Source organism: Takifugu rubripes, chromosome 5 (genome assembly GCF_901000725.2).
Source record: "Takifugu rubripes chromosome 5, fTakRub1.2, whole genome shotgun sequence".
Taxonomy (NCBI): domain Eukaryota; kingdom Metazoa; phylum Chordata; class Actinopteri; order Tetraodontiformes; family Tetraodontidae; genus Takifugu; species Takifugu rubripes.
Window position 1 is genome coordinate 1,884,766 of NC_042289.1, and position 27,167 is coordinate 1,911,932.

A 27,167-nucleotide genomic window follows, 5' to 3' on the forward strand; every position below is an offset into this window, starting at 1 on the left:
TTATTGTTTTTCCTGCCGGTACTTTATTCCAGACCTCCTCCATGCAGAGCTGACGTGCTCTGATGAGCATGTGCTGAGCAAAAGGTTAAAGAAACTAATCCGCCACCCAGTCCTGATTAGAACCTATTTATAACACACTGTCCAGTCCTGTCCTCCCTGTGTCTGTCCGGTCATCGTCTCCTCTACTGATGGGCCATCTCATCAGTCTGTTTGTCTGTCTACCTGTTCACACACACCATGAGGGGGTCACCTCCAGCTGTCATCACTGACAAGACATAGACTGGTCATATACTCCTTGAATGAATCTGCACATGTGTTTTTATCCTTCAAATTTAAATTCTCATTCAGTGTCACGATTCCTATTGTTTGTATTCTTTCGAAAAAGAAAAACAAGCCTTCATAAGGATATATGATTACCTTTATTCTTTAAAAAAAGTCCCATTTTAAGTCTTTCTTTGGCTCATGTCAGGTGTTTTATATAAGGTGTAAATATATAATAACTCAGTAAAACTGTATTTATCATGTCAGTGTGAACAGATTCCTTTCTGAAGTCTTTCAGAGCACACTTGGCACCACACGCAGTGTGGCGGCTCCATCCGCTCCTGCTCCTCCCATGTTCCCACAGGAGGAGTTTAGAAAAAAAACATCCCTTCTTCGCTTCCACACATTTAAAGTAAGAAAGATGGATGGAGAGCAAAAGGTAGAGAGAGGGAGAATGGGGGGGGGGGGGGGGTATATCAGAACTGTGAGAGAATGCAAGAGGGGAGCGTTTCTATAGAAACAGCTTTACTTCAACATAATGCTGGCTCTTGTGATGTCTAAAAAAAACAAATTAAAGACTGGATTTAATGAAGAATGTGTTTTTAGTATGTTATATTTATTAATAAATAGTTTATTTAGTGTTTAATTTATTGAATGTGTGTGGTTTATTATTTTTTTTGTACTGTTTTGTTATTTATTCATTCATTTATTTAATTTTAAATGCATTTTTAGTAAAGAGCCATATTCTGTGTAGTTTTGGTTTGGTTTTTACTAAATAATTGGATAACTGGAAGGTATTCTGAAGCAAAAGCTGATCTCAAAAAAAGAGTGCAAATGATATCATTTATAATTTCAATCATATGAGATTTATGCTTTTCTCCTTGATATTAGAAGTACAGGAAGTATTTCAAGGAAACAAAAACTTGAAGTTAAATTACAGTTTTAAAAAGTATTGACACATGTACTCAGTTAAATTAGGTCATGGTAAATATAATATGTGTTAAATGTCCAAAATCTTTTTTCTTTTTAGTTGAATATTTAATGTCATCTGTTGAAGGAATAAAAGCTTATTATGCATTCACAGTTGTTACTGGTGCAGTAAGATTTCTCTGACATTGCTGAAAACTGGATGGACCAGGACCTACACACACACACACACACACACACACGCACACACACACACACACACACACACACACACACACACACACACACACACACACACTGTGTTTGCAAGCACGAAGAGGGAAGTTTAAGTGAAGAAAGGAGGCCACATCTTGATCTTGTCCAGCAGGTAAAATGCAAACATATTTTTGTGTATTCTTCCTGAGTCAGTCAGGATGGGATGACTCAGTGCTTTTGCCTACTGTATGTGGAACAGCAGGTATCTTGCATCACCTACACATGATATGGCTGCAGAAGAGTGGCAGCTCCCTCTGTTTGCACGTACCTTTTCATTTTCTTGTTGCATTGACTCTCACAGTTTTCTTTTACTTTTCCCTCCCTCCCTCTCACTCTCCCTCCCTCCCTGTTCAAACTGACCCAGCATTTTCACCCTGGGTTGTATGAGTGCGCACAGGTGATTATATTCAGTGACGGAGGCAGAGGAGGACATTACAGGATTAAAGGAGACAAACCGCAGTGCAGCGGAAGGAAGATGAAGCAGAAAATAAAAGAAAAAAGAATGAGGCAGGGATCACGTGTGATTCTCAGGATCTGGGATGTTTGCCCAGGACAATAAGCAGCTGGATCTTTGTGGGTGAAGTGGATGCACACCAAGAGTTTGAGACCAAAAGTTGAAAATTCTAGGGTGAGTATATCATTTTCCTTCATTTGATTCCCAGTTATTCTTGAGCATCACAATTTATGCTAAAGCTTTAAGCAGCAAATTAAACACTGTCTGACAAACTCAAACTCAGGCGTGGTCTGATCAGTTATATTGTCCATCATGAACTGAGGTTCTCTTGGACAATCACATGCATCAGATCACAGCACAGCAGGAGATGATGTTATTGTCCATATGAGAAGGCTTTTACTACAATCTGTTGTAGTGAACTCCTCACTGTAGATGCTGTATAGTGTGAATCGACATTTGTGCAAATGTCAGTTATAATATCTCGAATATAACCTCATAAACTACTACTGCTACTACTACTACTACTACTGCTACTACTACTAATAATAATATAACAACAACAATAATAAATGGCAATATAGACTATATTAACTCTTTTGAATTGCAGCCAAAATAGAGGTTGGAGGCATTGGATGCGTAGCAGCATGGGAGTGCTGTTCTGCATTGACTGGCGGCCTGTTTGTGGGCTGGTTCGTGATGCACAGTGACCCCCCCTTGAAAGTCTACACTTACAAGAGGGGTCCACAAAGTGGATTCTGCCTGTGTGGGATGTCAGGATTTAAGCAACTTTTTCCCCTCTCGGGCAGATTAAGATGTGTTTTTGGTTTTAAGATTTACATATTCTTGGTTGTGGAAGGAAAAAAATACATGTTATATTGTTTGCCTTTGACAGGAAGACAGATTTTACATTGGGTCTCAGCACTGATTATTACAGGAGCTTGAACCCTTCTCCTTCTTAATCCCCGACAACCCAAACTGATCCGCTTCTCAATGTCTCCCTTCTGCTTTTGGGATTAACTCTCAGAATTTTTTTTTTTCTTATTTCAGGGTAAAAGATTATGACCATTAATCTGTGATTTTTGAGATTAAGATGTGTTGAGAGCCAAAAGAAAAGAAAAGAAGTCTTACAATATTTATTATAGGTGTAAGGTCAAGTGTATTTATTACAGGTGTGTCAAATCTCGTCCAAATCCCCCATCATATTATATTATATTATATTATATTACATTACATTACATTATAGATGCATGAGATATTGAGATATAGGTGAAATTTAAAGCTTTCTGAAATCAAGTCTTACATTTCCGAGTTGTTCCACCTCTCACATCTTCTTTAGAATCCATTTAAAATCAAAAGTAAATGCTAGCTTGCTGCCCTTAAAACCTTTCCCCTTTCTTCTCTCCTTCCAGCTATGAATCATGTTATAATTTCACTTAACACTGCACACTACCCCACGTCTGCAGCGCCCCCTTCACCAATCACCTCAAATGTCACAGCAGAGGTGTTCCTATGGAAACTGGCATTTCTGAAACTTTCAGCATCCTTTTCTATCCAATATGTGGTGACTCCCAGGTCACTCACACCTAATAGGGTCTTTTGGTCCCATCTATTTTGTCCAATCTACTCTGGATTCATTTGAATTTATCAATTTGGCCATTTTTGTGTCTGTCATTCTTTGAAAGACACATAATTACAAGTGTAAAAGTTTGTTTTGGAGAACACTTGATCTATTATAAAGAGGTGGCAGTGTTGTTTGACTATAGAAAGAGACTGGAAGTGGAAGAATCTCACAGCTGGTGGTTGAAGGTCACAGACATAAGAAATAAACCAGACAAAACAGAAATATATAAACTGACATTCATTCCATACACATTGATTTGCCTGTGCAAGGGCCCAGTGCGTGGTAGCAAACCTGAAAGAAATGTTTAACCATGCAGATCTCAGAGCAGACCATAACTTCATATAGTGCATATTACAGAGAGGTCAGTCTGGATTTTCTTTTTTTTTGCCTTTCTTTTAGTTGAATTTGAGTAGAGTTTGAGTTGTGTACGTGTAATTAGTGACTTTTAGAAGGGTGGTCACTAATGCAGCAACAATGAAAGTTCTGTTATATTTTACAGTACATATGAATGTTCAACAACTTTATCAGATCAAATAAATCAAATGAATATTCAAATAAATCAGATCAAATACCGGTAAATAAATTCAATTAATTATTTATCTATTTTACTTAAACCTGTTATTAAACCTGTAGGGGAAACCTGCAAGAAGCTGGGTGACATTAGCTGCTGAGTGTTGTGGTCTCAATCATAGGACGCATTCATGATTTTACCCTTGTTAAAACTGTGTGTTCATATAATTACATAAACACTTTAATGTTAAATTGTGCTTCAAAGAGGTGCACTAAAAACACTCACACAAAGACAAATTTCTTCCTGTAGAGCTGTCACACAGGTGCTATCTTTCAAAAAGACAGCAAAATTATTTTATAACAGGATTTCCCTCCATCTTGTAAACCATGGATCTTTGGAGCTTTCATAATTTCTCTCATTAACCTCTAGCGGTATAGTTGGGAACTGCATAATATGGAAGTCAGGCTTCGAGACGTTTTTTTATTTTGTTTTTGTTCCGTTTCCTGTTTCCACAGTTTCCCTGTCTAAAACTATGTGTTATAACCAAAGACCTGAACTGGTACTTTAGGGTCAGTGCCCATTCTACAAGTAGCATTAAGCAATTATTTTACTTGCTGAAGTTTACTGTCACATTCCTTTCGTGACTCTACAAAAATGCTCTGCATCAGCATCAGATTGCAGAATTGTTATGTTCAAACAACTACTTGTTATTATTTTATGTGTAGTGACGCGGTATGATGATATCGTTTACCATGATGCACTTGATAATCTGTCATGGACATGAATTGTAGTCTCCTGCCTGGTTATTGACAAAAACAAAAACAAGGCCATGACTTCATGTTATTGCAGGATTGATGCTGATGGGCATGTGTGGGCATGATCACACTCACACACAAAATTCTGTCACACTTTCCTGCAGGAGTCGTGTTCAGTGGTCTGTCAACTCCATGGTGGAGATCTGGTGACCTGGAACAGGACAGAGTCCATGCCGTCCTTCAGGCCCTGTTTCAATGATCACTGGTGCCATGGGAAGCCGCTCCAACAGGTGGGGTGTGACCCAACTCCCTTTCTGTTATTCTGCCATTTTCATTTTACACCATAAACTTGCTTTACACAGTGTCACGATGAAAATCTGACCTTATGAACTGGATCTCTTTCTAAGGTCTATCCAGGAGACTTAGCACAGTGAGCTCAAAGGGTTTGTTATTTTGATGAGCTAGTCAAGGTGAGTCAGACTCGGCTCAGGGTTATTTAGAGCAGGTAGATCTTCCACTGTCCTCATCAAGGGTCCCCATTGCTATAGAAGGACTATGACAACACTAAATGTTGTACCTGTGGACATAATTCACTATACAAGAGAAGTTAACATCACAAATTTATGTCCTTGTTTTGTTCTTTTTTTTTAAATTCACTTCTTCAGAAACATACTTAAAATATTCTCAGTAATAATAAACCCAATCATCTTATTAATGAGTGATCAATATATAGATTAACAATTATTACTGTGTGAAATGAAATGCTATGTTATCAGCAAGATATGTGTTAGGACATTTTAAAATGGATTGTCTGTGTCTCATATAATCCATTAAGCTCTGATGACAGCAATCCCTCTCACATTCTTAAACAGAGCTCACCTTCCAGGCTGATAATCGGTCATGGAAAGGGGAAAGACTGGCTCATAAGTAGACATATCAAGTTTGGCATGTTCCATAGTATACATTTGAATGCCCTTGACTGTCTTTGTGTCTTAACTGACAATTTCCTGTTTTGCTTTGTTGAACTCGATCCCGCTCACCTCCCTTGTGTTCCTCGTGCGTCAGCTTTTAGCTCCTCTCAGTGGAAAGTGCATTAGGATCAAATTGATTACTCATTCTGTAAGCTGTGTCAAATTTGTGCTACTGATCTACATTGTTGCATTCCAAACTATAAGACGGGAGCTTTATGATTAGTTGTTCCAATAAAGTTAGATAAAGACTCATATTAATAATTTAAATAAGTGATGCTAGTAATACTGAGAAAAACAACTTTGACCTCAAATATGTGGAAGGAACCATTATTGTCATTTGATTATAACTGTGTCACTCTAAACTGCCTTACATTTGACCTTTTGTATCCTCCTTTGACTGGACAGGTACAGCATTGTGTCAGACATTATACCAGAGGACGAACAGCAGAAGATCACTAGCTTAAAGCTCCAGAACGGCCACAGCTCCCCTACCGGCCAACCGCACTCTGCGTCGCAAACCGAGACAGAAGACCAGAGGAGGAGCTTGAGGGCCTCGGCCGCTGTGCCCAGCCCCCAGCGACAGGAAGGAATGACCAACTACAATGGCAAGATTCTGACAAGGGGCTCCAACCAAGCACGGAGCCGGTTTGTGAAGAAAAATGGTCAATGTAATGTTGTTTTTACAAACATGGAGGAGAAGAGCCAACGCTACCTAGCCGATATCTTCACCACCTGCGTCGACATCCACTGGAGATACCTGCTGCTGATATTCTGCACCAGCTTTTTGGTTTCATGGCTTTTCTTCGGCATCATATTTTACTGCGTCTCCTTGACCCATGGGGACTTTGACGAGCCCTCTGTGGGGAGGGGTGGTCTGTTGCCAGTGGGAGGACTTCATGGACCCTCTTCTACACGCACACCTGGAGGGCAGACACAAAGGATGCCCTGTATACTTCACGTCCAGGGCTTTGTTGGGGCACTGTTGTTCTCCATGGAAACCCAGACCACCATCGGTTATGGGTGGCGCTGTGTTACTGAAGAGTGCCCCGTTGCTGTGATAACAGTGGTTGTCCAGTCTATCGTGGGCTGCATCATTGACTCCTTCATGATTGGCACCATCATGGCTAAGATGGCACGGCCAAAGAAGAGGAACCACACCCTTATGTTCTCCAAAAACGCCGTCATTGCCCTCCGTGATGGCAAGCTGTGCCTCATGTGGAGAGTGGGAAACCTGCGGAGGAGCCACATCGTGGAGGCTCACGTTCGCGCCCAACTCATACGCTCTTACGTCACAGCTGAGGGCGAGTTCATTCCGTTAGAACAAATGGACCTCAATGTGGGTTACGATGAAGGCACAGACAGACTGTTCCTGGTGTCCCCACTGGTGATTGTCCATGAGATAGACCAAGACAGTCCCTTGTATGCTATAAGCCGAGCTGATCTGGAGACAGACAACTTTGAGATTGTTGTGATCTTAGAAGGGATGGTGGAGGCCACAGCCATGACCACCCAGTTCCGCAGCTCCTACCTGGCCAGAGAGGTTCTCTGGGGTCACAGGTTTGAGTCGGTGATCTATGAGGACCGTAACAGTTACAAGGTAGACTACGCACGCTTCCATAAGACCTACGAGGTGCCCACAACACCTCACCTCAGCGCCAAGGAGCTTGATGAAGCTGGCAGCAGGGCCTCCTCTGCCGCCTCTCCCGCATTTCTGTGCAGAACCACGGAGGACTTGATTCCCAAGACACTGAGCACCTTCTGCTATGAGAACGAGGTAGCGCTGAGCTGTGGAGAGGAAGAAGATGACATCTTTGACTCCTCCCTGACTGTAGGGAAGGAGAAAACAAAGGACAAGACCACTTCGATCTCTACGGATTTCCAGAATGTGTTTCAGGACAATGCAGATGTGACACCTGGCAGCCACAATGTCATGTACGTCCTAGACATGGACAATAATCAGATGGAGCTTGACATGCTACACACAGCCATCCCTCTAGATCCACTGACCTATAAAACTGAGCAGGAACACTGATGAGCACCAGCACAGCGCTCAGTTAGAGGTTCTAAACTCATCATTGCCTTGCTGATATCGCTTTGTGTTTGCATTTGTTTGTGAGTCAAAAGATCTCCAAGGTGAGACAGAACTGTAAATCAGTCTGAGTCTGCCAAGGACAAAGTGCACGTGGCAACTTATTGACTGATCTTTGTACTACTTTTCAGTTTCTAATCAGAGATTAGCAGAATTCTTGCACAAATCATGTTCTCCTTGAAGGACTTCCCACCCAGAACTGCTGGTTTTCTGGTATTACTTGGATCTTTCCTTCAGACTGTCATTAAGAACAAACATTTGAATCCCTTGTTTGTTCTGTTTTTTTAAAAAAAAAAAAAGAATCATCAAAAGACAATAATTTGAAAAGATGCTGTCATTGACTTGTGCTGTTAAAGCGGTTGAACGGTGTAAATGTATTCTGTCAACATGAACACGTGTGTGCATCTTTAGGGATTTGTTCAACAGGGAAACCTCTTCACTCTGGGAGAAGCGTGGAAGAGGATGTACCACTGTATGGAAACACAGGACTAGACTGCAGTGCAGACTCCTTAAAGGGAAGTCTTCCAGTATTTCAGGGGAATCTCTTTCGATGGGTTCTTGAGGAAACCATGAGAAAATGTAAAGAGGGCTCGGGATGAATGCCGGAATACCTCTATTGATTGTTACAAAAGATTTTTCTGAGGATCATTGAACCCTTTAGAGTTCTTGTTACCACTGCTATGTTAAAGAATTTATAGTGTAAAGAAATGCTAATATTTCTTTTTTTTTAGCGTTCTCTGGGCAGCATTTAAAGTCAGCTGTTAAACAGGGGTGAAGCCACCTACTTTCCCCACCTTGTGCATGTCTGCCCTTCCATGCTAACAGAGGGCGAAATATCAAACACACTTGTGCATCTGTGGGAAAATGTTTGCTGATCCTGTGTCATAGTAACCCTTAATATTTAATGAATATCTATCATTTAAACTGGCACAAAGCTTTTGCTGATATTTATCACCAGTGTGTTGTGGATAATGCTTTTTCATTGCTTTGATTTAAAACCGAATATACTAAAATCTTCCTATTTTTTAAAAAAAATCTTATTCTAGTATTACAAATAGTCAACCTATAGACCTTTGTTGATTCTGTGGTTCAAAACCCCTTCTTTTATTTTTTCCGAAACAACGCTTCGAAGTGGCTTTAAATGATTTTTGAAGGTCGTGTTTGCCAAAGGTGCAGACAGTCAGACACCTCTGAGTCACAATTTGGATATTGGGATTCACTTTAAGTGTCCTGTGATGTGTTGAGAAGCTGCTATAGGAGATAAAGGTGTGGGGGCTGTGCAATAAGCCACTGGTTACGGCTGTATATAGTGAAACGACTTGACCAGTAACAGTGACTGCTGGGTAGAGAACACTGGGAGTCCCAGAGATATTCTGATTATTTTTGTAATGGAATCGTAAACATACATATATACAGTATACAGTAATATATATATATATATATATATATATATATATATATATATATATATATAACTAGAATGATTATTACCAGTCACCTTCCACTGGTAATTATTGCACCACAAGTTTCATTTTGTTTGAACTTTCATTCTATTTGCTGTGTATAATTGCTTCAGCACCCTGTTCTTTAATATAACTGTATGACGGAGAGAGAGGGGGAAGAAATTAAGCATATACACTGCCTGGCAAAAGAATAAAACTTTATAAAACCATATGATAATTTGTTTGATAATTCTTTTCAATCTAATATACAGTATTATGCAATTATATGAATTTCATAAAGTATTTCTTATTTAATATTTTATTTTATGCTTTTGTTTTAAAATTCTCCTAAAAATATTTCAACTTCATGACCTGTTTGGATGTGTTTTACAGCTATTCAGACCTACACAACAGAGAAGAGAAATATGTAGTGAAATTATTTTGAGTGGTCCACAGCATGTATAGGATGGTAGCATCATCACTATCAGCATTATGGACAGGAGGAGGAGACTTTAGCAGATAATAGATGTCTAAAAAGTTAGCCGTCTCACTTAATTCCTCTCTGCAAATCTAATCCACAACTGACTGATTTCTCCCCTTTCCATCTAAATGTAATCCCCATATCTTTGCCAATAAAGAAATCCATTTTCTCGGCTCAAAATCAATGAGCGGTTGCATGAATATGACATGTTTTTGATGTTGTCCACTCAGACCATCAGCAAAAGATATGTCATTGCATGCATGCGTGCCGAATCAGAGGACTGAAGCATTCGTAGTGGAAAAAGATAAATGTCACTGGCAATTATAAATCCAAACTGTCATGACATGCAAAGCTAATTCAAAACTAATCACAAGCGGTCTTAGATGATGCTTAATTACAATAGAATTTCTGCATTTTCAATGACTATTCATATTATTCCATTACTATTCCATTATATTATTAGTAAAGCTAAACCTAAATATGGTTTTCAAATAGTCTTAAACTTTTGCCTGGCAGTGTATTACGGACATTAATTTAAATGTCATTCTTTCCAGCACTTGGCTTTCTGCTTTGTATACATCTGATGATTTTCTGCTTGGAGATTTAAAATGCAGTGCTTTTGGTGTTTTGCTGCAACTTTTGATGTAGCAAATAAATGTTCTTATTATTAAAACTGTTTCTAAAGTCTGAAACCTGGTAAAATTGGACACAAATCCAAGGCATCCTCTCTTTTTCTGGGAGTTCCAAGGTATCTGCAGCTGCGGCGGCTTCTATACCGGCGCGCTCCCTCTAGTGGTCAACTCTGGAAGAGGCAGGGGAGTTGTTCTGAGAGGCAGAGATAGATAGTTGTTGGTAGGGAATACACACAGAAACATATTTTTATTCGTTTTGTTAATTTGTATGTTTATTTGTTATTTAATACAGTTTTAGCCTGGTATTATGAAGAAGAAAGTAGAAAGTTTGACCGAGATTCATTGCACTAGGTGAGATGGCCCATGGTGTTGATTTTATGATGGCCTCATTAGACATGACTGACCAAAGATGATCTTCCATCCACCCCTAGCCTCAGAATTATAGGAATATAAACTCAACTGCAAGAAAGAGAATAAAAGTCACAATCATTCATTTAAAGACATGATCAGGAATGTTAGTACAGAAGAATGTTTAAGGGGTTATAAAAGGTTCCATTACAGGTAGAAAAAGTGATGTCAAACATATTATCACATGATCATTACTGCAGTTTTTTTTTTACTTTCCTGTTTTAAACTAGTTGACCTAATTGATAACGATCACAAAACCAAAAACCCCAAAGCAAAAAACAAAAACAAAAAATAACTTCAGTTGTGTATGTCTATCTGACTCCAACACGAGCACATTTTAGCTACAGAAAAAAGGGATAAACTCAACATTTCAGACAAATTATATTTTATTTTATCCTAATGGAAGCAGAAGAATCTTGAGCATGACTCAACACATTTATACAGAAATTCCACGTAGTGATTGTAAATATGGGACTAAAGATGACAGAATGTGCTACCACATACCACCAAAAAGAGAAACCTGGTGCTCAAACATGGTGCTCTCATAAACTGTGAAAAAACGCTCTGTTTTTGGTTTTCTGATGATTTTCTGAAACAAGTGGGGTTATTTTTTTGCCACAGTTGGAGGGGTGTGAATCCAAAACATGTGGAGATTTCCACAAACAGAACAGACATGAAAAATCATACACTGCTAAAAGAACTGGCTGAAGTTTAAAAGAAATAATCCCCTGGTGCAGAAATCTGAGGGACAAACAAATCAGAAAGAAAAAATGGCAAATTGGAAATAGCACTTGCCTTAAATCCCCCCAAGGAATCATGCAGAAGTGGAACATTTTATTTGTGACATGCCAACGGGCGATTGCTCCACAATGTCTGCCCTTTTTTACTCTTTCCACGTCCCCATAATGGAATAAAATCCTCCTGTGTTATACTAATGAGGGGCTTCCTCCTCTCTGGCTTCTGTCAGTTGGATGCTATTCCCACGTACAAGAAGTCTGCAGTAACCACGGCCCCATCCGTCAGACCTCTGAACCTCAGGAGTTATTCCTTCCAGCGGAGGAGGAGTTGAAAAAAATTGACAAGAGGAGGAAGCGGCGAGTTGTTCAGTAACCGTGAGCCTCGAGGGCCACCAGCTTTTCATTAAGCCCGTGAGAGAATGGTATTATCAGCGGGAATGGCTGAATAGGAGAAGTCATACTGGGCCACACTTGTTATTAGGCTGATTTTTTAAGGGGGGGCTCCTACTGACGCCAATTGTTCTTTGTCTCTGAAGTGAGTGACCAAGGCTCAACACTGAACCTTTGTGTGGGACATTAAATGCATGTTTGCATGCTAATTTTGGGATGCGTGTGTCCGTCATCTCCTCTACATTCTTCCATTTTCTCCTGGGATTTGCTCTCCTTTTTCAAACCCTCTTCCGCTCTCATTTCTTCCAGTTCCTTCCCCAAGGCGTTCATAGCCTGCTGATCTTTGTGGTAATGCCATGACCTCGTTTCTTGAAGGGGTTTTGATTTGGTCTTTATTTCTTTATCTGTGGTTATGGATCTATTAGATTATTAATCATGTGCTGCTGCTCCGGATTATTTTTGGTTTGATACCATTGATTTTGGGGCATATCCTCATATTTGCCTGATTTGAACCTCACTGTAGATCTCTTTGCCTATGGATTAGCCATGTACCGTTTCGGACCTAGAGACATTTTGGAGAAATTAACCCCATTTATGTCAGAGAAGATTTTTAAGATGGTTTTGAATATCATTAAACGTGTGATTTTAATTCAGACCAACCCATTTATTCTATTACAACCAATAACTTACAGTAAGAGTGTTATTAATTGTTTAATCTTATTTCCACTGTCAATCAGATATTGGCATACTGTTTTCAGAGACACGTTGGGTTGTTTGGAGAAACGCCCGAAATATCAAAGCGTACTGATGAAATTTGTTTTTGTTGTGATGCGCACATTGAAGCAGTGGCGCCCCTCTCTGCTTTTATTCATGTGACTATTAAGCTGAAAAAAGTGGAAAAGCACTAGGCCGCGCCTGATTGCTGGTTTCCCTTTCAGATCTCCCACCAGTCTGTACGCAGATGCTTGCAAATGTAACAAAACCAATGTGGTCTCAAAGATCAAAGGGGTCGGCTGAAATCACCAATGTCCCTTAATCCTAAAGGTCTAGAATCTCCCGACTTTCCCACAAAGGTAGGACACAAAGCCAAACTGTAATTCCTACATAGGTTTGTAATTTGCTCTTTAAAACAGGTGCTTCAAGCAACAGGTGTGTTTTGCAGGTTTTTTTTTTTGATGATGAAATCTTTCTGCACTTTAATTCAGAATACATTTTACATAAAAAACAGAAAAAGCCGTTTTTTACACTTTCTGAAATAAGGTGGTGCATATGTGTGTGTGGGTGTGTATCTGTGCACGTGTGTGCGGGCGCACATGCAGCTGCAGGCCCTGCGTTTGAACTCTTGCTCACATGGGCAGAGCAATGGAGGGCCGCAGGGTGTGGAGGCGATGGGAGAGGGGACCGATGCCCAACAAACTCACCATCTCCCTCTCCCCTTTCATCTCCCTCTCCCAGCATCAAACAACACACTCTTTCATTCGGGCGTCTCTGCAGCCAGTGGCCCCCAGACCCTGCAGGTCCCCGCCCATTCACGCTGCTTAATTCAATGTTCTGAGAAAAACTCATGATTGGAAAGTGACTTTTTTTTTTTATCCTTGTCCTTTTCCATATCTTCCCCTCAGAGATGTTTCCTCTCCTCATGTTCTCCTTGTCTGTTTTTCTCTTCTTCTCATCAATATCCCTCAACCAAAGTCATAAAAATGCAACATCACAAGCGATCTGAAACGGACGGCCTGAGGCAGGAGTGTCAGGCCCAGAAGGGCCTAAAACCTTGAACTAATATGTTAATATGACTAAATTAAATGTTACATGTAATAAACAACTTTGACTACCTTTAATTCTTTTCAGAATTAAAGTATTCATATGAAACTGTGTGACTCTAGAGTGCCAGAACGAACCACTGACGTTTATGGATGGACGGGAATAGATCTGGATGGAGGGCACTTAATCATGTTTTGTCTGCTAAAAGGCTGTTGGATGATCTATTTAACATGAAGAACTACCATGATACTTTGTCAAAGGTCACATTAGAGTTTGTAGTCACTAAAAAAATTACCCTAAAATAGAAATCATAATCTGTTGGAGTGTCATCCGTTGGCTGTTATTTCTTATATTTTGCACGCTAAGGGTACATTTTATGCAATTTTATGTCACCCTGAATCACATTTTAATATATATGAAGAGAGAGATGTTCAAGAGGCCACTTTTATTTATTTAGTCAAAATGTCAGTCAAAATGTCAGTGGACTTTATTGAGTTTTAGGTCCATAAATTTCACCCTGAAAGACCATTGTTTTTTAAACTGTTTTTTTATCTTAAGCACAACCAGTTATTTATTTATTGTACTTTTATTTGTTTATATGGACATGCATTTTCGTTCTTATAAGATTGACCTTCATGTTGATGTATCTTATTTATCTTATTATTTCTTTCTTTCTTATTTCTATTTCTTTCTTGACAGAGTTATGGGTAAAACCCCACAGAAAAGGCTTTAGAGCTGCGTTCACAGCAGCAAAAAGTGGAAAATGAAAATCGTTCAAATGTAACCTTTTCAGCGAGGCACATCTTTGCAGCGTGATGATATCCCGAAGAGCAACAAGCCAGACGGGCGGTAGAAACAAGTGAACAAAAGACAGCCTTGTTCTCGGCTGAATTCTTGAACATAATTTTCTGCATTTTCCTGCAAATGACTCAATCTCCATGTCCCTCGCCTCTCATTCCGCCCAATTATCATTTTAAAGCACGTATCCCTGCAGGCATGGCTTGTTTTGGAATTGATTTTAAATCATAGAATGTCTTTACAATGTACCAATGAATATAGTGATGGAAATATCACGAGGCAGATGACGTTTGGGTCTCTCTAGTTCACTCACACCTGTTGGTACTTTTATCTTTGTAAGAACTTTGACACGACATGACTTGTCGTCTTATTTTAACCCCAACCATCACAACAACACCTAAACTAAAGTTACCAAGTCTTTTCAGGTCCTTAAAACCAAACAAACCATCAAAAACCCACTTGATGTTGCAGGAACCAGCCTTGTTTGTTGCAAAAGCTTGTCAGTTGTGTATTTGCTTGCCAAAACTAATCGTATAAAGTGCAGTGGAAAGGTTTTAAAAGGTGGAGGAAAGAAGATCTTTTCACTTTTCTCATTTTATTATATGACAACCTCATGCTATAATAAAAGAATTCGATTTGGGGGTATCTGGCATCCCTCTCTCAGGGTCCATCAAATGGGTTGGTGACTGTCAGTGGACAAACATTTTCAGGTCTCTCAAGAGATGTTTGAATGGGTTTCAGTCAGAACTCTGGTCCACTCAGGCACCTTCACAGATTCTGTGTTGCTTGGCGACGGACCAGATTATTGTCTTTTTGGCACATCTCGCTAATCAAGATGCTTCAACCCGTATTTCTGCTTCCTCTGTTGCATTGTAACCTCGCCTCAGCTGTCACTGTCTCCAGTCAGTGTCTTCTTTCATTTATTTTCCATCTTCACAGTGTAAATTCATTGGTTGGGCTGAATAAATGACTCTGCTTTGTTACTCCATAATGTGTCTCTCAGTAATATACACATTTATAATTTAGTGAAAAAATCCAGATCCCATCCAGATCTTCTTATAACTACTGCTGCTGCTAATCCCTGTAGTATGACCACACCATGCGAAGGTTTCTGTGGAATAGTTGTCTGAAACATGTGGTATAAATGTGCTAAAGAGATGGCTGAAGTTTGAAGTATGACATGTTTTTTTTACCTTCATTTGGATGCGCAGAAGTGCTCTCAGAGTCTTACCAGTAAACTCAAACTGAGGTTCTTTTGGGAGAGCTTCCTCTAATAGTAAAAGGAAATTAATGATTATATAGTGGCCCTTAAGGCTGATATTATTGTGTGGCTATATGTGTTAAAATATTAGCAGCATCCTATAGAACTGCAGTTTGTGTTTTGACTTCGATGGTCTGTTGTATTGTTGGCCAGTATCTGTTCACTGGTCCCTTGGGGGCCCAGTCTTGATTTTGGGTCTGAACTGGTGCAGTTATCTGCCACATGACTTGTTGTGTTCGGATAGTAAAATACTATGGGCATCTTTCCATCAATAGCGCGATTGTTCTCAGCACATAATCCACTCCTCTTCCTTTAGCTCTGTGGAAAATCAGGGTTTGATGTCCACATTTTTATTTCAGAAATCATCAGCATCGAAACAAATAAATCCTCCGGAGCAGAGGGAAAATGGGGGATTCTCAAAGTTGGTGTGATTAGTTCACCAGGCAACAACTTTTGTCAAGTGAGCTACACGATCAGATAATAAAGATATACAAGATACGAAAAGCATGTGGTGGTGCCAGAGGAGCGGTAGGGGGATCTCCACAGCCATTCAAATGCATCGACAATCCATCCAAACAAGTCGTCTTTTAATAACCTGGAAAAAGCTTTTAGGTTAAATATGTGTTATAGTTTCACCAATGCTGAGTGAGTTGAGTCTGCACCAAGTCTGATACTAGCAACTAAATTCTCAGGCCCACCTGGGACCTTTTGCCCAGCTCCTCCCATCATCTCCAACAACATTACCTTTCCCCACACTCTCCACCTCAACCCCCATGTATCAATTTCCTTTAGATGTCCCCCGTCTTCCCCACATCCCCTTGACCCCTCACACAATTGGAGTAACTGGATTCTTTCCTTTGGCTGGTCACTGGAGGCCAGACAATAAGCTATTCATGAAGATACAGACCCACAGATACACACACACAAATACACACGTATGTGTGCCTGCAGTCGACCAGTACAGTAGTGCTTAAATGTTTAAAAAGATTTGTAAAGATTGTGTGTATCAAGGCTCTCCTGAGTTCCAAGAATTCCCACAAATATCATATTTCTGTGATATGCAGGGTAAACACAAAATCATGAAATTTGGTTTGGTAACAAATCTTTAATGGCTTCTTTGAAATTACAACCAACTTTTAATCAAGAACACAGAGCAAAAGTATGATTTTGTTCAAAGTCGCTCTTTCAGTTGAACTTCAATCGGCTTTTGATCCTCAGTTTTTGGCTCCAGAATCAGCGCTGTTTAACTGAATTTGTTGGCTTTCTGGCACAAAGTCTTCAGGCCTCATTTAGCCTTTTCTTGGTTTGGAAAAGGGTTAAATGGACCAAAATGGACAGATAGGTTCAGATTATCTTGAGGATCATGAAGGTTATCCCTACTTATCCAATTCATCAGACTTTCTAAAATGCACAATTGTTTGCACAAAGTCCCGCAGTGAAGTCCTCCCATATTTTAAAAGGATTATTTTGTGAGAGCAGCTGTCAGTCGAGTGCTGTGGACTTAGAACACCTATTCCTCCAACACATAATTCACTGTAGATGGCTTGTTGACTTTTGATCGACTTGACAATTCCTGCCTTTTTAGCTGTACATGAAGGGCATATTATGATGTATCAATGCTGATCACCATGTTTGTGTCTATTTCAGTGGTTTGAGGTCTATTTAAAAGGACTGAGAACAGTACAGATCACAAAGCCTGAGGCACACCACCACCACCACCATCACCATGAAGCTGTCTCCCCCACCAAGCTCGTCACGACATGCCCTAAGGAGTGAGATACAGCATATTCTGTCCCAATATGAACCCCAGATGAATTAGAAAATCCTCAGCACCGCTGGGCCCTGTAGAGGATGGTCTCACTTCACTCCACAAGGAAACAGGCTGAGAGGCACCCAGGCCGGGATAAACAGCTCAGGGATCTAGACTGCTAAAGCCATCTACACCGAGAGGGTTCCTGTAAAACAGCCAACGCAGATCCAGTCCCACATGTCTCATCCCAAGAGTCTATTCAGCATCCATAGTCCAATCCACAGTCTAAGCTGGAAGAGGCCAAAATAAGGCCAAGGGAAGTTAAAGGGCAATCAAAAGTATCTAATGTTGAACAAGAACACAACTTCCACACAGCAGCACCATTAGACCCACTCACCTCACTGACTCGCTCTCGTTCTCGCTCTCTTTCTCTGTCACACACACACACACACACACACACGCACACGCACACGCACACACACACACACACACACACACATCCCATTTCCGCTGAGAGATGTAAAAACATGAAAGAAAAAGGAACTTTACTAAATTTCATTTTTAATTAACTAATAACTAATAAAGGCAGCTCATCGGATCTTTCTGCACGGTTGACCGGTGCACCTGCCCTGCCTTGCATGCACAGGTGCATGCAGGGTAAAAGAGCGAGGTTTGAAGAATGTAAAGATAATGAATTCTAATTATTATAATATTAGACTAATGTCATTAAGTGGACTTTGAGAGTCCTGGGAAACAGAGTGATGACAGCCCCGGGCCTAACAATGGTGGGACCATGTGGACTATATGGAGGTTAAGCTTTTATTGATCTCTGCCTGGGGGAATTCACAAGAGCTGTAAACTGGGGGAAGGGGGGGATCTGCCACTGAAGTCATTAAAAATAAAATGAATACTAACTGAAAACTGCTTCCACTTCTGGCCTTATTAAATTTTGAAAAGAAAAAAAGCAAATGGGATGGGCTGCACCTCAAAAAAGAACCTTTTAATAATTTCCTGAAATGGTCTTCTGATTTATCTTCTCTCCCACAGTTTGTATCTTATGAACTATTTGTGTGTTTGTTTATCATTACTATCTCTTTTTTTCCCAATATGGGAATGTACTGGAAAGAGTAAGGACAGTTCAATCAAGTAACCAATATTTTTATTTTGTTTTCTATAATAACAGTATTTCATAATTAATGCATATTCAACTACAAATGTGGGCTTCGTGTTTTAGCTGAATGGATCTTTTTCTCATGAAAACCAACAAGCCATGAGATTTCCCATTTTTAGAAAAGTCACATAAATAATTTAAATGATTCGAAAAATGCAAAAAATATCCTCTAGACAAGCAAAACTACAATTTATAGTGTGAGTAGGCCTATTGGGAAAATAAATAATGGAAAAATTGATTTAATAAAAACGTCAGAAAAAAAAGAGAAAATCCAAAGCATCATTTTCTCATCTTAAATGTTGTTATCTTATAGTTTTTATGGAATTTACTAAATGAATATCTACCCTTATGGAAAAGTTGTGAAAAACTATCATTTTAAAAAGCAAAAGATTTATCCACTCTAGTGTTTGTCAAGAATTAACATTTTACAATATGGTTTAAAAAAATATACAAAAGATTTTGACCGAAATATGAAGCTAAAGCCAAATTCTGGCAGCATACAAATAATAGGAAGAGCCAACGTGACATCAATCTCAATAAATGTCTGCAGCTAATGATTTAGGTCTATTTTCCCCATTAATTCCGCTTCATTATATATCCGCACCCGCGCACGCACGCATGCACCTACACTCACGTCAAACCGAGGTCGGGCCGCGAATCCTCCAGAAATCCCGGGCGTGTCTCTCTCAAGCTTCCCCAATTTACAGTTCCCCGCAGCCTGGCGGTGCGTGAGCGGTTCCTCTGGAGGAGCCCCGAGAGTGCGGGGCTCTCGACCTGATCACATGGTTTCACCTGGGATCATTTCTTAAAGAAAGAAAAAGAAAGAAATCAGAAGTAAGTAAGTAAGAAAAAGACACAAAGTCCTGGTAATGAACAGGATTCCCTTATCATATTCAGCATGAAGGGATGGTGGGAAAAGTGATTATTTTGGAATTGCGCTGTAACGCGTCGCGGAGGGGGGATACAAGGGGTCTTTGTTGGGAAGAACGGCGCTTTGTTGTTTCACAGCTCAGCTTTTTCTGTAAGTAGTTTTGTTTTTAACGTTCATCCGTCGACACAAGGTGTCATAACAATCATATAGGCAGAGGGAATAAATAAAAGTATTACTGTAAGATGAACTTCAACCAAAATCCCATTTTTTTTAAATTTTCAATGAGCAGCGCTTCATTCACGATTAATTTCACGCGTCTGTGGTAATAAAAAAGATTTGGGGCCCAAACGTGATCCTCATTTCAGTCTAGATCCTTTGGCTTTTGACCTGGGTCGTTTTGAAACAGATTCTTGATTTGTTTGCCAAAATTCATCGTTTAGTTAGTTTTGGTTAGAAATGGAATAATTTCAAGGCCTGGTTTGGAAATTGCGGGGGGCATCTCTTAACACTCCATTCATGCAAAAAGTAAATTAATTGTAATTGAATCCTCTGACTGTGTTTTTAAAAAAATGATTATTATGAACTCTATAGCGAGAAAACGATAGAAGAAGGAATCAGCCAATCAGCGATGTCCAAGCCGACATGTGCAGTTTTGCTGCTCCTTTAAGACTTGTCCCCCCGTACTCTTTTTTTCCCCTGACAGCCTCATACAAGGAGCTCTTTAAGTTCTGGTGCCCGACACAGAGCAGGCATTCATAGTCACACCGAGTGAGGGGGCTGGGGAACGAGCGTCACACTGAAAACACGGGCGAACTCACGGACTAAACCGGTGACCAGCGTTTCTCACTGTTGAAGTAAGACCATTAGTTATTTTTTAGTGCTTTCCAATCGAATGAACATCTTTTGTGCCGGTTGTTCATGATCTTTATCAGCAGGTCCCACGTGATTTGGCGATTCTGAAGCTTGAGTAATGGAACCTAGATATCAACCACCTGAGCCCAAGCGTAAAAATATATTTTCAGCCCTTTAACTTTAAACATTTTACATTTGTCTTTGTGTAACGTGGAGTTTTGGTAAATAAGCATTGCCTCGCTTTTTGAGAAACACCTGCAATTGTTTCTGCTCTTAACGGTTTAATTGGAATGATTTCATTTTGTGTAATTTAAACTGCATGTTTAAAATTCACAACTTTGATTTCTGAGAGATACGATACCGAGAAAATGTTCCTCTAACTGGGTTATTCGATTGCTGTCTTGTTGGATAATACTTACTGGATTTATTATAAGTATTTTGTTCGGGTTTATACAGTATGTAACGTATAACTGGAGACGGGGGACCTAAATGCCGCCATAGATTTAATTCCAAGCAAACAAATTGAGGGCAGCTCCCTGGTTCCTTACTCAGTTTAGAGGAGAAAAGTCGGGTCGTTGATACCCATTCATATCGAAGCATAGTAAATTCAAACTAGTATTAACTGGAGATTTTATTGAACAGTTTTATGTTTTTTATGTCTTATAAAGCCACTTGTTGACACTTGTTGCTGCAGGCTGGTGGGCATATAATAGATAGTAGCTCCTCTGTTTGGCCCATTAAACGGTTATTTGAATCGCTATTCGGGTAATAAATAACTTCAATTATATCCGATACAGACCACGATTTAAGATATTTATCATCACAGAGTCAAATGACTCTGGAAAACTGCCGACTCGCTTATTTTATTAGTTCCACTGAAAACAACAAGGTCGCGCAAACAAAGGCCACGCTTGCGCAATGGCGCATTCGGTGCTTTGCGCACGGTGTTTACGCACTACCGGAGAAGTCGTCTTTGGTTTGATAGAACAGGTGGCTGGCGCATAACATTATCAGTGTGCTTCAAACAGATGGTGGGGCTTTTCTGCCTCTCTTGTGGAAATGGATAGGACTGATATCCACTGCGACCACTCCGGCGTTAATTAAAAAGCTCATAATCCGTAATTCAACGCTTAGAATCATCCCGAAGAGCCGAATGTAATTTTTAAAATGACTCCGAAGTGTGTGACGAGCTGCACACAGGTGAAGGCAGCTGCGGCACATCCCATTATTACTCTGTGAACATTTAGTCTGTTCACGTCGTCCCATAATGTAAGGACGAGGGCGAGATCAACTTTATTGTTCCAAATAGCCGTGATAGGAAATTAAATCACGGCGTAAAAGTCTGTCGGGTCATATTATGCTAATTAAATAAGGATTTATAAACCGAGCAGGACACGAGCAGTGACACAGTCTGCTGTAGTTAAGTGGCACAGCTCTACAAATGCCTAATTCATACATGCTCGCTGGCAGGCGCGCAAACAGGATTTGTTTCCAGTGCCGTGACACGTTTATCCGAGAGCCGTGCCTTATAAATCCCAGCTCTGTGCTGCTGTGGCGTCACATCATTTTGACAATTTCTGTCTAAGGAGCGTGGAATAACAGTTCAAACCCAAACAGTAGCTAGTTTGAGAGGTGGACGACGGTCAGACATAGGTCCTAGATTCTAGATTAAGGTAATAACCCCTAATAAAGTTTAATAGTAGGACATTTGCGCACGCAGGTTTTACAATGACCACAGGAATTTCTTTTTAATTGCCCTTTACATTTGGATAATCATATTTTTAGAAAAACACCCCAAAAATTGCAGAAAAAATATTAATTTGGGCTGGCTACTGTTAGGGTGGAGCAATTCTTCCTCTCAAGATTTTTTAATACATATAAAATACTATGTTGAACCACTTGTACTTAACGTATAAAAGACCTTGTGTTTGTTCTGGCCCATGACGCATCTCATCACTCTACTGTTTCAGGTCTTCGTTGCTGGATTTCAATCGTGAGATACACGGAGGGGCGTGAAGTGGAAACTGGGAGGGTAGTGAGACTGGGCGGGTTTGGCGCAGGTAGTTTTTTACTAGCAGGTAAACTGGGGTCCAAGGTGCGCACTGAGCCGCCTATGATACCAACAACGCGGATGGAAAGAACTTTAATGTGGAACCCTCATAGAGTTTTGGAACGGAGATTGAGAGTAGAGACAGACTGGCAGTTTATATTATAACTTGGGAGAGGCCAGAGGGACAGATCAGAAAACGATCAAGCAGACTCTCCGTGCGTCACTGTAGAAATATAGAGGAAAAAGCGGCCGCCAGGGTAGATATAAAGGGTTAGCAACTAGTACACCTCTGTACACCTGGAGGCCTGTATGTATAGTAAGATGTCCAGAGAGGAGCAGAGCTTTTCGGAGGCTGACCTCAGTCCTGGGATGTCTGATGACAGTCGCTCACTTTCTCCGGGTCACTCCTCCGGCGCAACCGGAGGCGGAGACTCTCCCCTGCTCGGATCACAGCAGCCTCATCTGGCCGGGATGGACAACACCACCGCCAGCTGCTCGTCCGCCAAGTCCGACGACGAGGACGAGCGTTTCCCTGTCGAAATCCGGGATGCGGTGAGTCAGGTACTCAACTGCTACGACTGGACCATCGTGCCAATGCCAGTGCGAGTGAACTCCGGAAGCAAGAACAAGCCGCATGTAAAGAGGCCCATGAACGCCTTCATGGTGTGGGCGCAGGCGGCGCGCAGGAAACTGGCCGATCAACATCCACACCTGCATAACGCAGAGCTGAGCAAGACGCTGGGGAAGCTCTGGAGGTAAGAGGGCCAGGTGTTGAGTTCAGTAGAGGCACAACGAAAATTGTCGCATAGATTGGGCTTAACGTGGAAACAGAAGAGCACTATTATAACATTGTTACTGAAATGCAGCATTCTCTAACGAAGAGGCATTTTTTAGCCGGAGCTGTAAATGAGCATTCGTGTCATGAGGAGATTAGGAGACAAGGTTGCCTGAAGCCCTTCCAGTCGGTCTCCTGTGTCATAGTCACATGTTGCTGAATCCAGGCTCATTTCCTACCTTAATTCCTGACCACATAGGCAAACAGAATGGCAGTCTCCCCCCCCCCCCCAAGTAAAATATCTGTTTATAATACAAATCTGGGAGTTCTAATATTTCAGCCAAAGGAGATCCTGTTTCCATATTGCTCTTCACAGAGCTCAGCTTGTTTACTAGAATTTCAGAAAGGTTAAACCAATCAGTGCAGTTCTGAATGCTAATTAAATGAAGACCTGACGTTGGGCTCAGACATAATTCAATAAGCCCAGAGCAACGGAGAAATGACCAGCTGAGGTTAAGAGTTTTTCATACCATCGCTGCACAAATGCTTCTGATCACGCTTCCTTCTTTATCAACCAGGAGTCTAAAATCTTCAGTGCCTAAAATATTCTTACAATACCTACATACTTCATCTTCACTTTCACTTTATCTTGAGAACATCCAAGCAAATGTGCTAATTTGGAATATCTTTACACTTGTCATTCTTATTCTCACATTCAAGGTGGTTTTCTCTGTCAACTGTGTTTCTTCTCTTTCTCTGTCCAGTTGACAGAGAAAACTACCTTGGATACGATGACCTGGATGATTGAGAATCTACACAGACATCTTATTCTCACATTAAAAATTCTGCCATCACCTTTGTTTTCAATCCAAGGCTTCTTAATGAGAGTGACAAGCGGCCCTTCATTGAAGAGGCAGAGAGGTTGAGGAAACAGCATAAAAAGGATTATCCTGACTACAAATACCAGCCACGAAGACGCAAGAACGGAAAGCCTGGTTCCGGTTCAGGAAGTGAGGCGGACGGCCATTCGGAGGGTGAGATCAGCCATAGCCAATCCCACTACAAGGGCTTCCACCTGGATGTGGTCCATAGTGGGGGAGCTGGGTCACCTCTGGCAGATGGGCACCACCCTCATGCTGCAGGTGGGCTGCAGGCTCCCTCCCACTACCCCAACATATTATTTTAGATTTCCACAATTTCCATTTCACGAAATAGATCAAATGCATCAGAACACTTACTTCAGCTATACTTTCTGTATCTCTACAGGTCAGAGTCACAGTCCTCCAACACCTCCAACCACTCCCAAGACCGAACCTCAATCCGGTAAGGTGGGGGATGGGAAACGCGAGGGTTCTACGAATGGGGGCTCCCGTAGTACAGTGGAAGGAGAGGGAAGCTCAGTTGCTCCCGGGTCTGGGAAACCTCATATAGATTTTGGCAATGTCGACATTGGTGAGATGAGCCATGAGGTGATGGTCAACATGGAACCATTCGATGTCAATGAGTTTGACCAATACCTCCCTCCGAACGGGCACCCGGGGGTGGGGCAGACTGCTGGGGCAGCGGCTGCCGTGGCAGGTAATCCAGCCTCTTACACTTATGGCATCTCCTCAGCTCTGGCAGCAGCCAGCGGACACTCAGCGGCATGGCTCTCCAAGCAACAACAGCACCAACACCATGGCACCCCTCTCGGTTCAGATGCCTCCAAGGCCCAGATCAAGAGTGAGGCTGGGGGAACAGGAGGCCACTTTGCTGAATCGGCTTCAGCTGGTGCCCATGTCACCTACACTCCCCTCAGTCTTCCCCATTACAGCTCTGCCTTTCCCTCGTTCGCATCCAGGGCCCAGTTCGCCGATTACGCCGACCACCAGGCCTCGGGTTCATACTACGCTCATTCCAGCCAGGCATCGGGGCTGTACTCTGCCTTCTCTTATATGGGCCCCTCCCAGAGGCCCTTGTACACTGCCATAACTGACCCTGCCAACGTCCCCCAGTCTCACAGCCCTACGCACTGGGAACAGCCTGTCTACACAACACTGTCGCGTCCATGACAGATAACGAGACCAGAGAGCACTGGTGCAGGCTCAGCCCCCACGCCAGACCCCTGGAGCAGCAGCAACAAGAGCAGCGTTGGTGGTCGCGGTGGGGAACATGGTCTGGGCCAGGGGGAGGGGGCCGGCACAGGGGAGTTTGACTGGGGAGGCAGGATGGGAGAGTCCCTCTTCTGCTTTCACCCTGAGTCAGAGAGGCTGTTGCAGCTCAGAGGTGAGCACAGAGCAGGGTGTTTTTGACACGTGGTTGGTCATTTGGGGTGCAAAACAAGAGAATGCAGATACTTTGGCTGCGCAGAGGAAACCCCCATCCATCGTCACGGCAGAACTCCACTTTAGAATCATTACAGAAGCACCAGCAGAAGTGTTTAAATGTAGAAAAGGATCGCCTTCCTTTCAGTAGCTGGGGGGAGTACACAGCTGCCTCGAACAAAACACAAGCCCTAAATAACAAGGACCACGACACATGTCGATCACTTGCAAGTCCTCCATCTGTATTATGAGGAGGGTGGCTGAGAAGGAAGGAGCCATATTTATGATTATTATTATTATTATTTAACTGTGTCGCAAGAATACAGTGTCAAACTGGCAAAGACCCATTTACTTCTCAGGCAGGATTTACTGTTTATAGAATGTTATTCGTTTTATTATTGTATTTTGGAAACAGATGCAAATACTCCTATTATTCTATCGGTGTCCAGGGCACCAGTTATTAAGTTTTGTGCTGGAAGACGAGAGCCATCCAACCACATTTAGGCCCTTTTGATGATTATTGTGAGGATGGTTTATATAATATACTTGAAATTAAAAGAATGCATCACTGTGTATTTGTGCATATGGATTTGTGAGACCACCAAAGTTTTGAGAGCTGAACTTACAAAAAAGCACGTTATTAAGACGTCTCTCCCAACATAACAGACTACCTAATATTTTGTCACTGTAGTTTTCTGTAATTGCTTTCCAACATTAAACTATCAAAGGCCCTTAAACATAGTGTGCCAAATCCTATTCTTTTGTTTCCCAAAAGGCACTGGTGCAAGGTGATCTTTGTTGGACATTATTCACAAAGAGCTTTTATGAATGAAATGACATTTTTGGTTTTTTTTGCCCAGGTTTGAATATATCGTGTTATTGGAATATTGCAAAAATGCTACTACAGATTGAAAGTCTCCAACACTGTGTTTGTCGTCTAAATGCATTTGTAGAACTGTATTTAACAAAAAGTGGGAGCGTCAAAGCTGAGAAACAGCAGCCTGAGGCTGAGGAAGACTCCTAATGTTCTAATACTAAATGTGCCTTAACAATTGCAGCTACTCACATATGAAGCCTACAGGAAAAAACCTGCATTTTATTTAAAAAAAAAAAATTCCTACTGCTTGTCTTTCTCTCTGCTCTTTAAGATTCATGTGTATTTGTTGGCCTTATCCTTTTAAACTATTTTATGCATGTAATCCTCCTTGCTGGCTGCCGATTAAAGCAATCACTTGCTCGATATTCATCCAAGTTCTAAGCAAACATACAATACAGCTTGAAACGGATCTAAAGCATAGCGCTGCTTTTTTCATTAGTTTTTGCTCCACTGAAGCTTTTTAAATATTTTAAATTAACCATTTACTCTGCAGTTATCATTTTACATCCTGGTTGCCATTTGTGAAATCTCTGTAATTGCAGTATAATTTACACTGATTTTTATTTGCTTTATGTTTGCGTTCACTGGATGTTTGCCATGGTGAATAAAACATTTGACTCGTGTTGTGGTGTTTAGTCATTTAAATGCTCAGTTCTTGTGATGCTGTTCTCTGCACAGCTGAGGGCAGGAGCCTGACCATGTGATTCGAACTAACGATCATTATCTCTCAGTTCAAATCATGCCTTTCTTAAGTGTCCTAAATT

General features: G+C 41.2%; 2 protein-coding genes and 1 long non-coding RNA gene across 5 annotated transcripts; 2 read left to right on the plus strand and 1 right to left on the minus strand.

Moving 5' to 3' along the window:
• Window positions 1-1,458: 1,458 nt before the first annotated feature.
• kcnj4 (potassium inwardly rectifying channel subfamily J member 4) lies at window positions 1,459-8,044 on the plus strand. 2 transcript variants are annotated; one of them, XM_029836591.1, is made up of 4 exons: window positions 1,459-1,555; window positions 1,808-2,071; window positions 4,949-5,074; window positions 6,161-8,044. In XM_029836591.1, exons 3-4 carry the CDS (start codon window positions 5,040-5,042, stop codon window positions 7,785-7,787), a joined length of 1,662 nt encoding a protein of 553 aa, XP_029692451.1. In that variant the 5' UTR covers window positions 1,459-1,555; window positions 1,808-2,071; window positions 4,949-5,039; the 3' UTR covers window positions 7,788-8,044. The 2 variants fall into 2 exon arrangements, with proteins under 2 accessions (XP_029692451.1, XP_029692452.1); XM_029836592.1 differs by lacking the exons at window positions 1,459-1,555; window positions 1,808-2,071 and having other exon boundaries at window positions 4,513-5,074.
• Window positions 7,164-19,439, minus strand: LOC115249930 (uncharacterized). The gene is made up of 3 exons (XR_003888548.1): window positions 19,310-19,439; window positions 7,404-7,540; window positions 7,164-7,327 (listed from the first exon to the last, which is right to left on the minus strand). It is a non-coding gene; the product is annotated as an uncharacterized lncRNA (long non-coding RNA).
• sox10 (SRY-box transcription factor 10) lies at window positions 19,397-27,025 on the plus strand. 2 transcript variants are annotated; one of them, XM_011603545.2, is made up of 5 exons: window positions 19,397-19,509; window positions 20,250-20,400; window positions 22,369-23,203; window positions 24,097-24,365; window positions 24,490-27,025. In XM_011603545.2, the coding sequence occupies exons 3-5, from the start codon at window positions 22,758-22,760 to the stop codon at window positions 25,272-25,274; spliced, it is 1,500 nt and encodes a 499-aa protein (XP_011601847.1). In that variant the 5' UTR covers window positions 19,397-19,509; window positions 20,250-20,400; window positions 22,369-22,757; the 3' UTR covers window positions 25,275-27,025. The 2 variants fall into 2 exon arrangements, with proteins under 2 accessions (XP_011601847.1, XP_011601848.1); XM_011603546.2 differs by having other exon boundaries at window positions 24,097-24,257.
• Window positions 27,026-27,167: the final 142 nt, after the last annotated feature.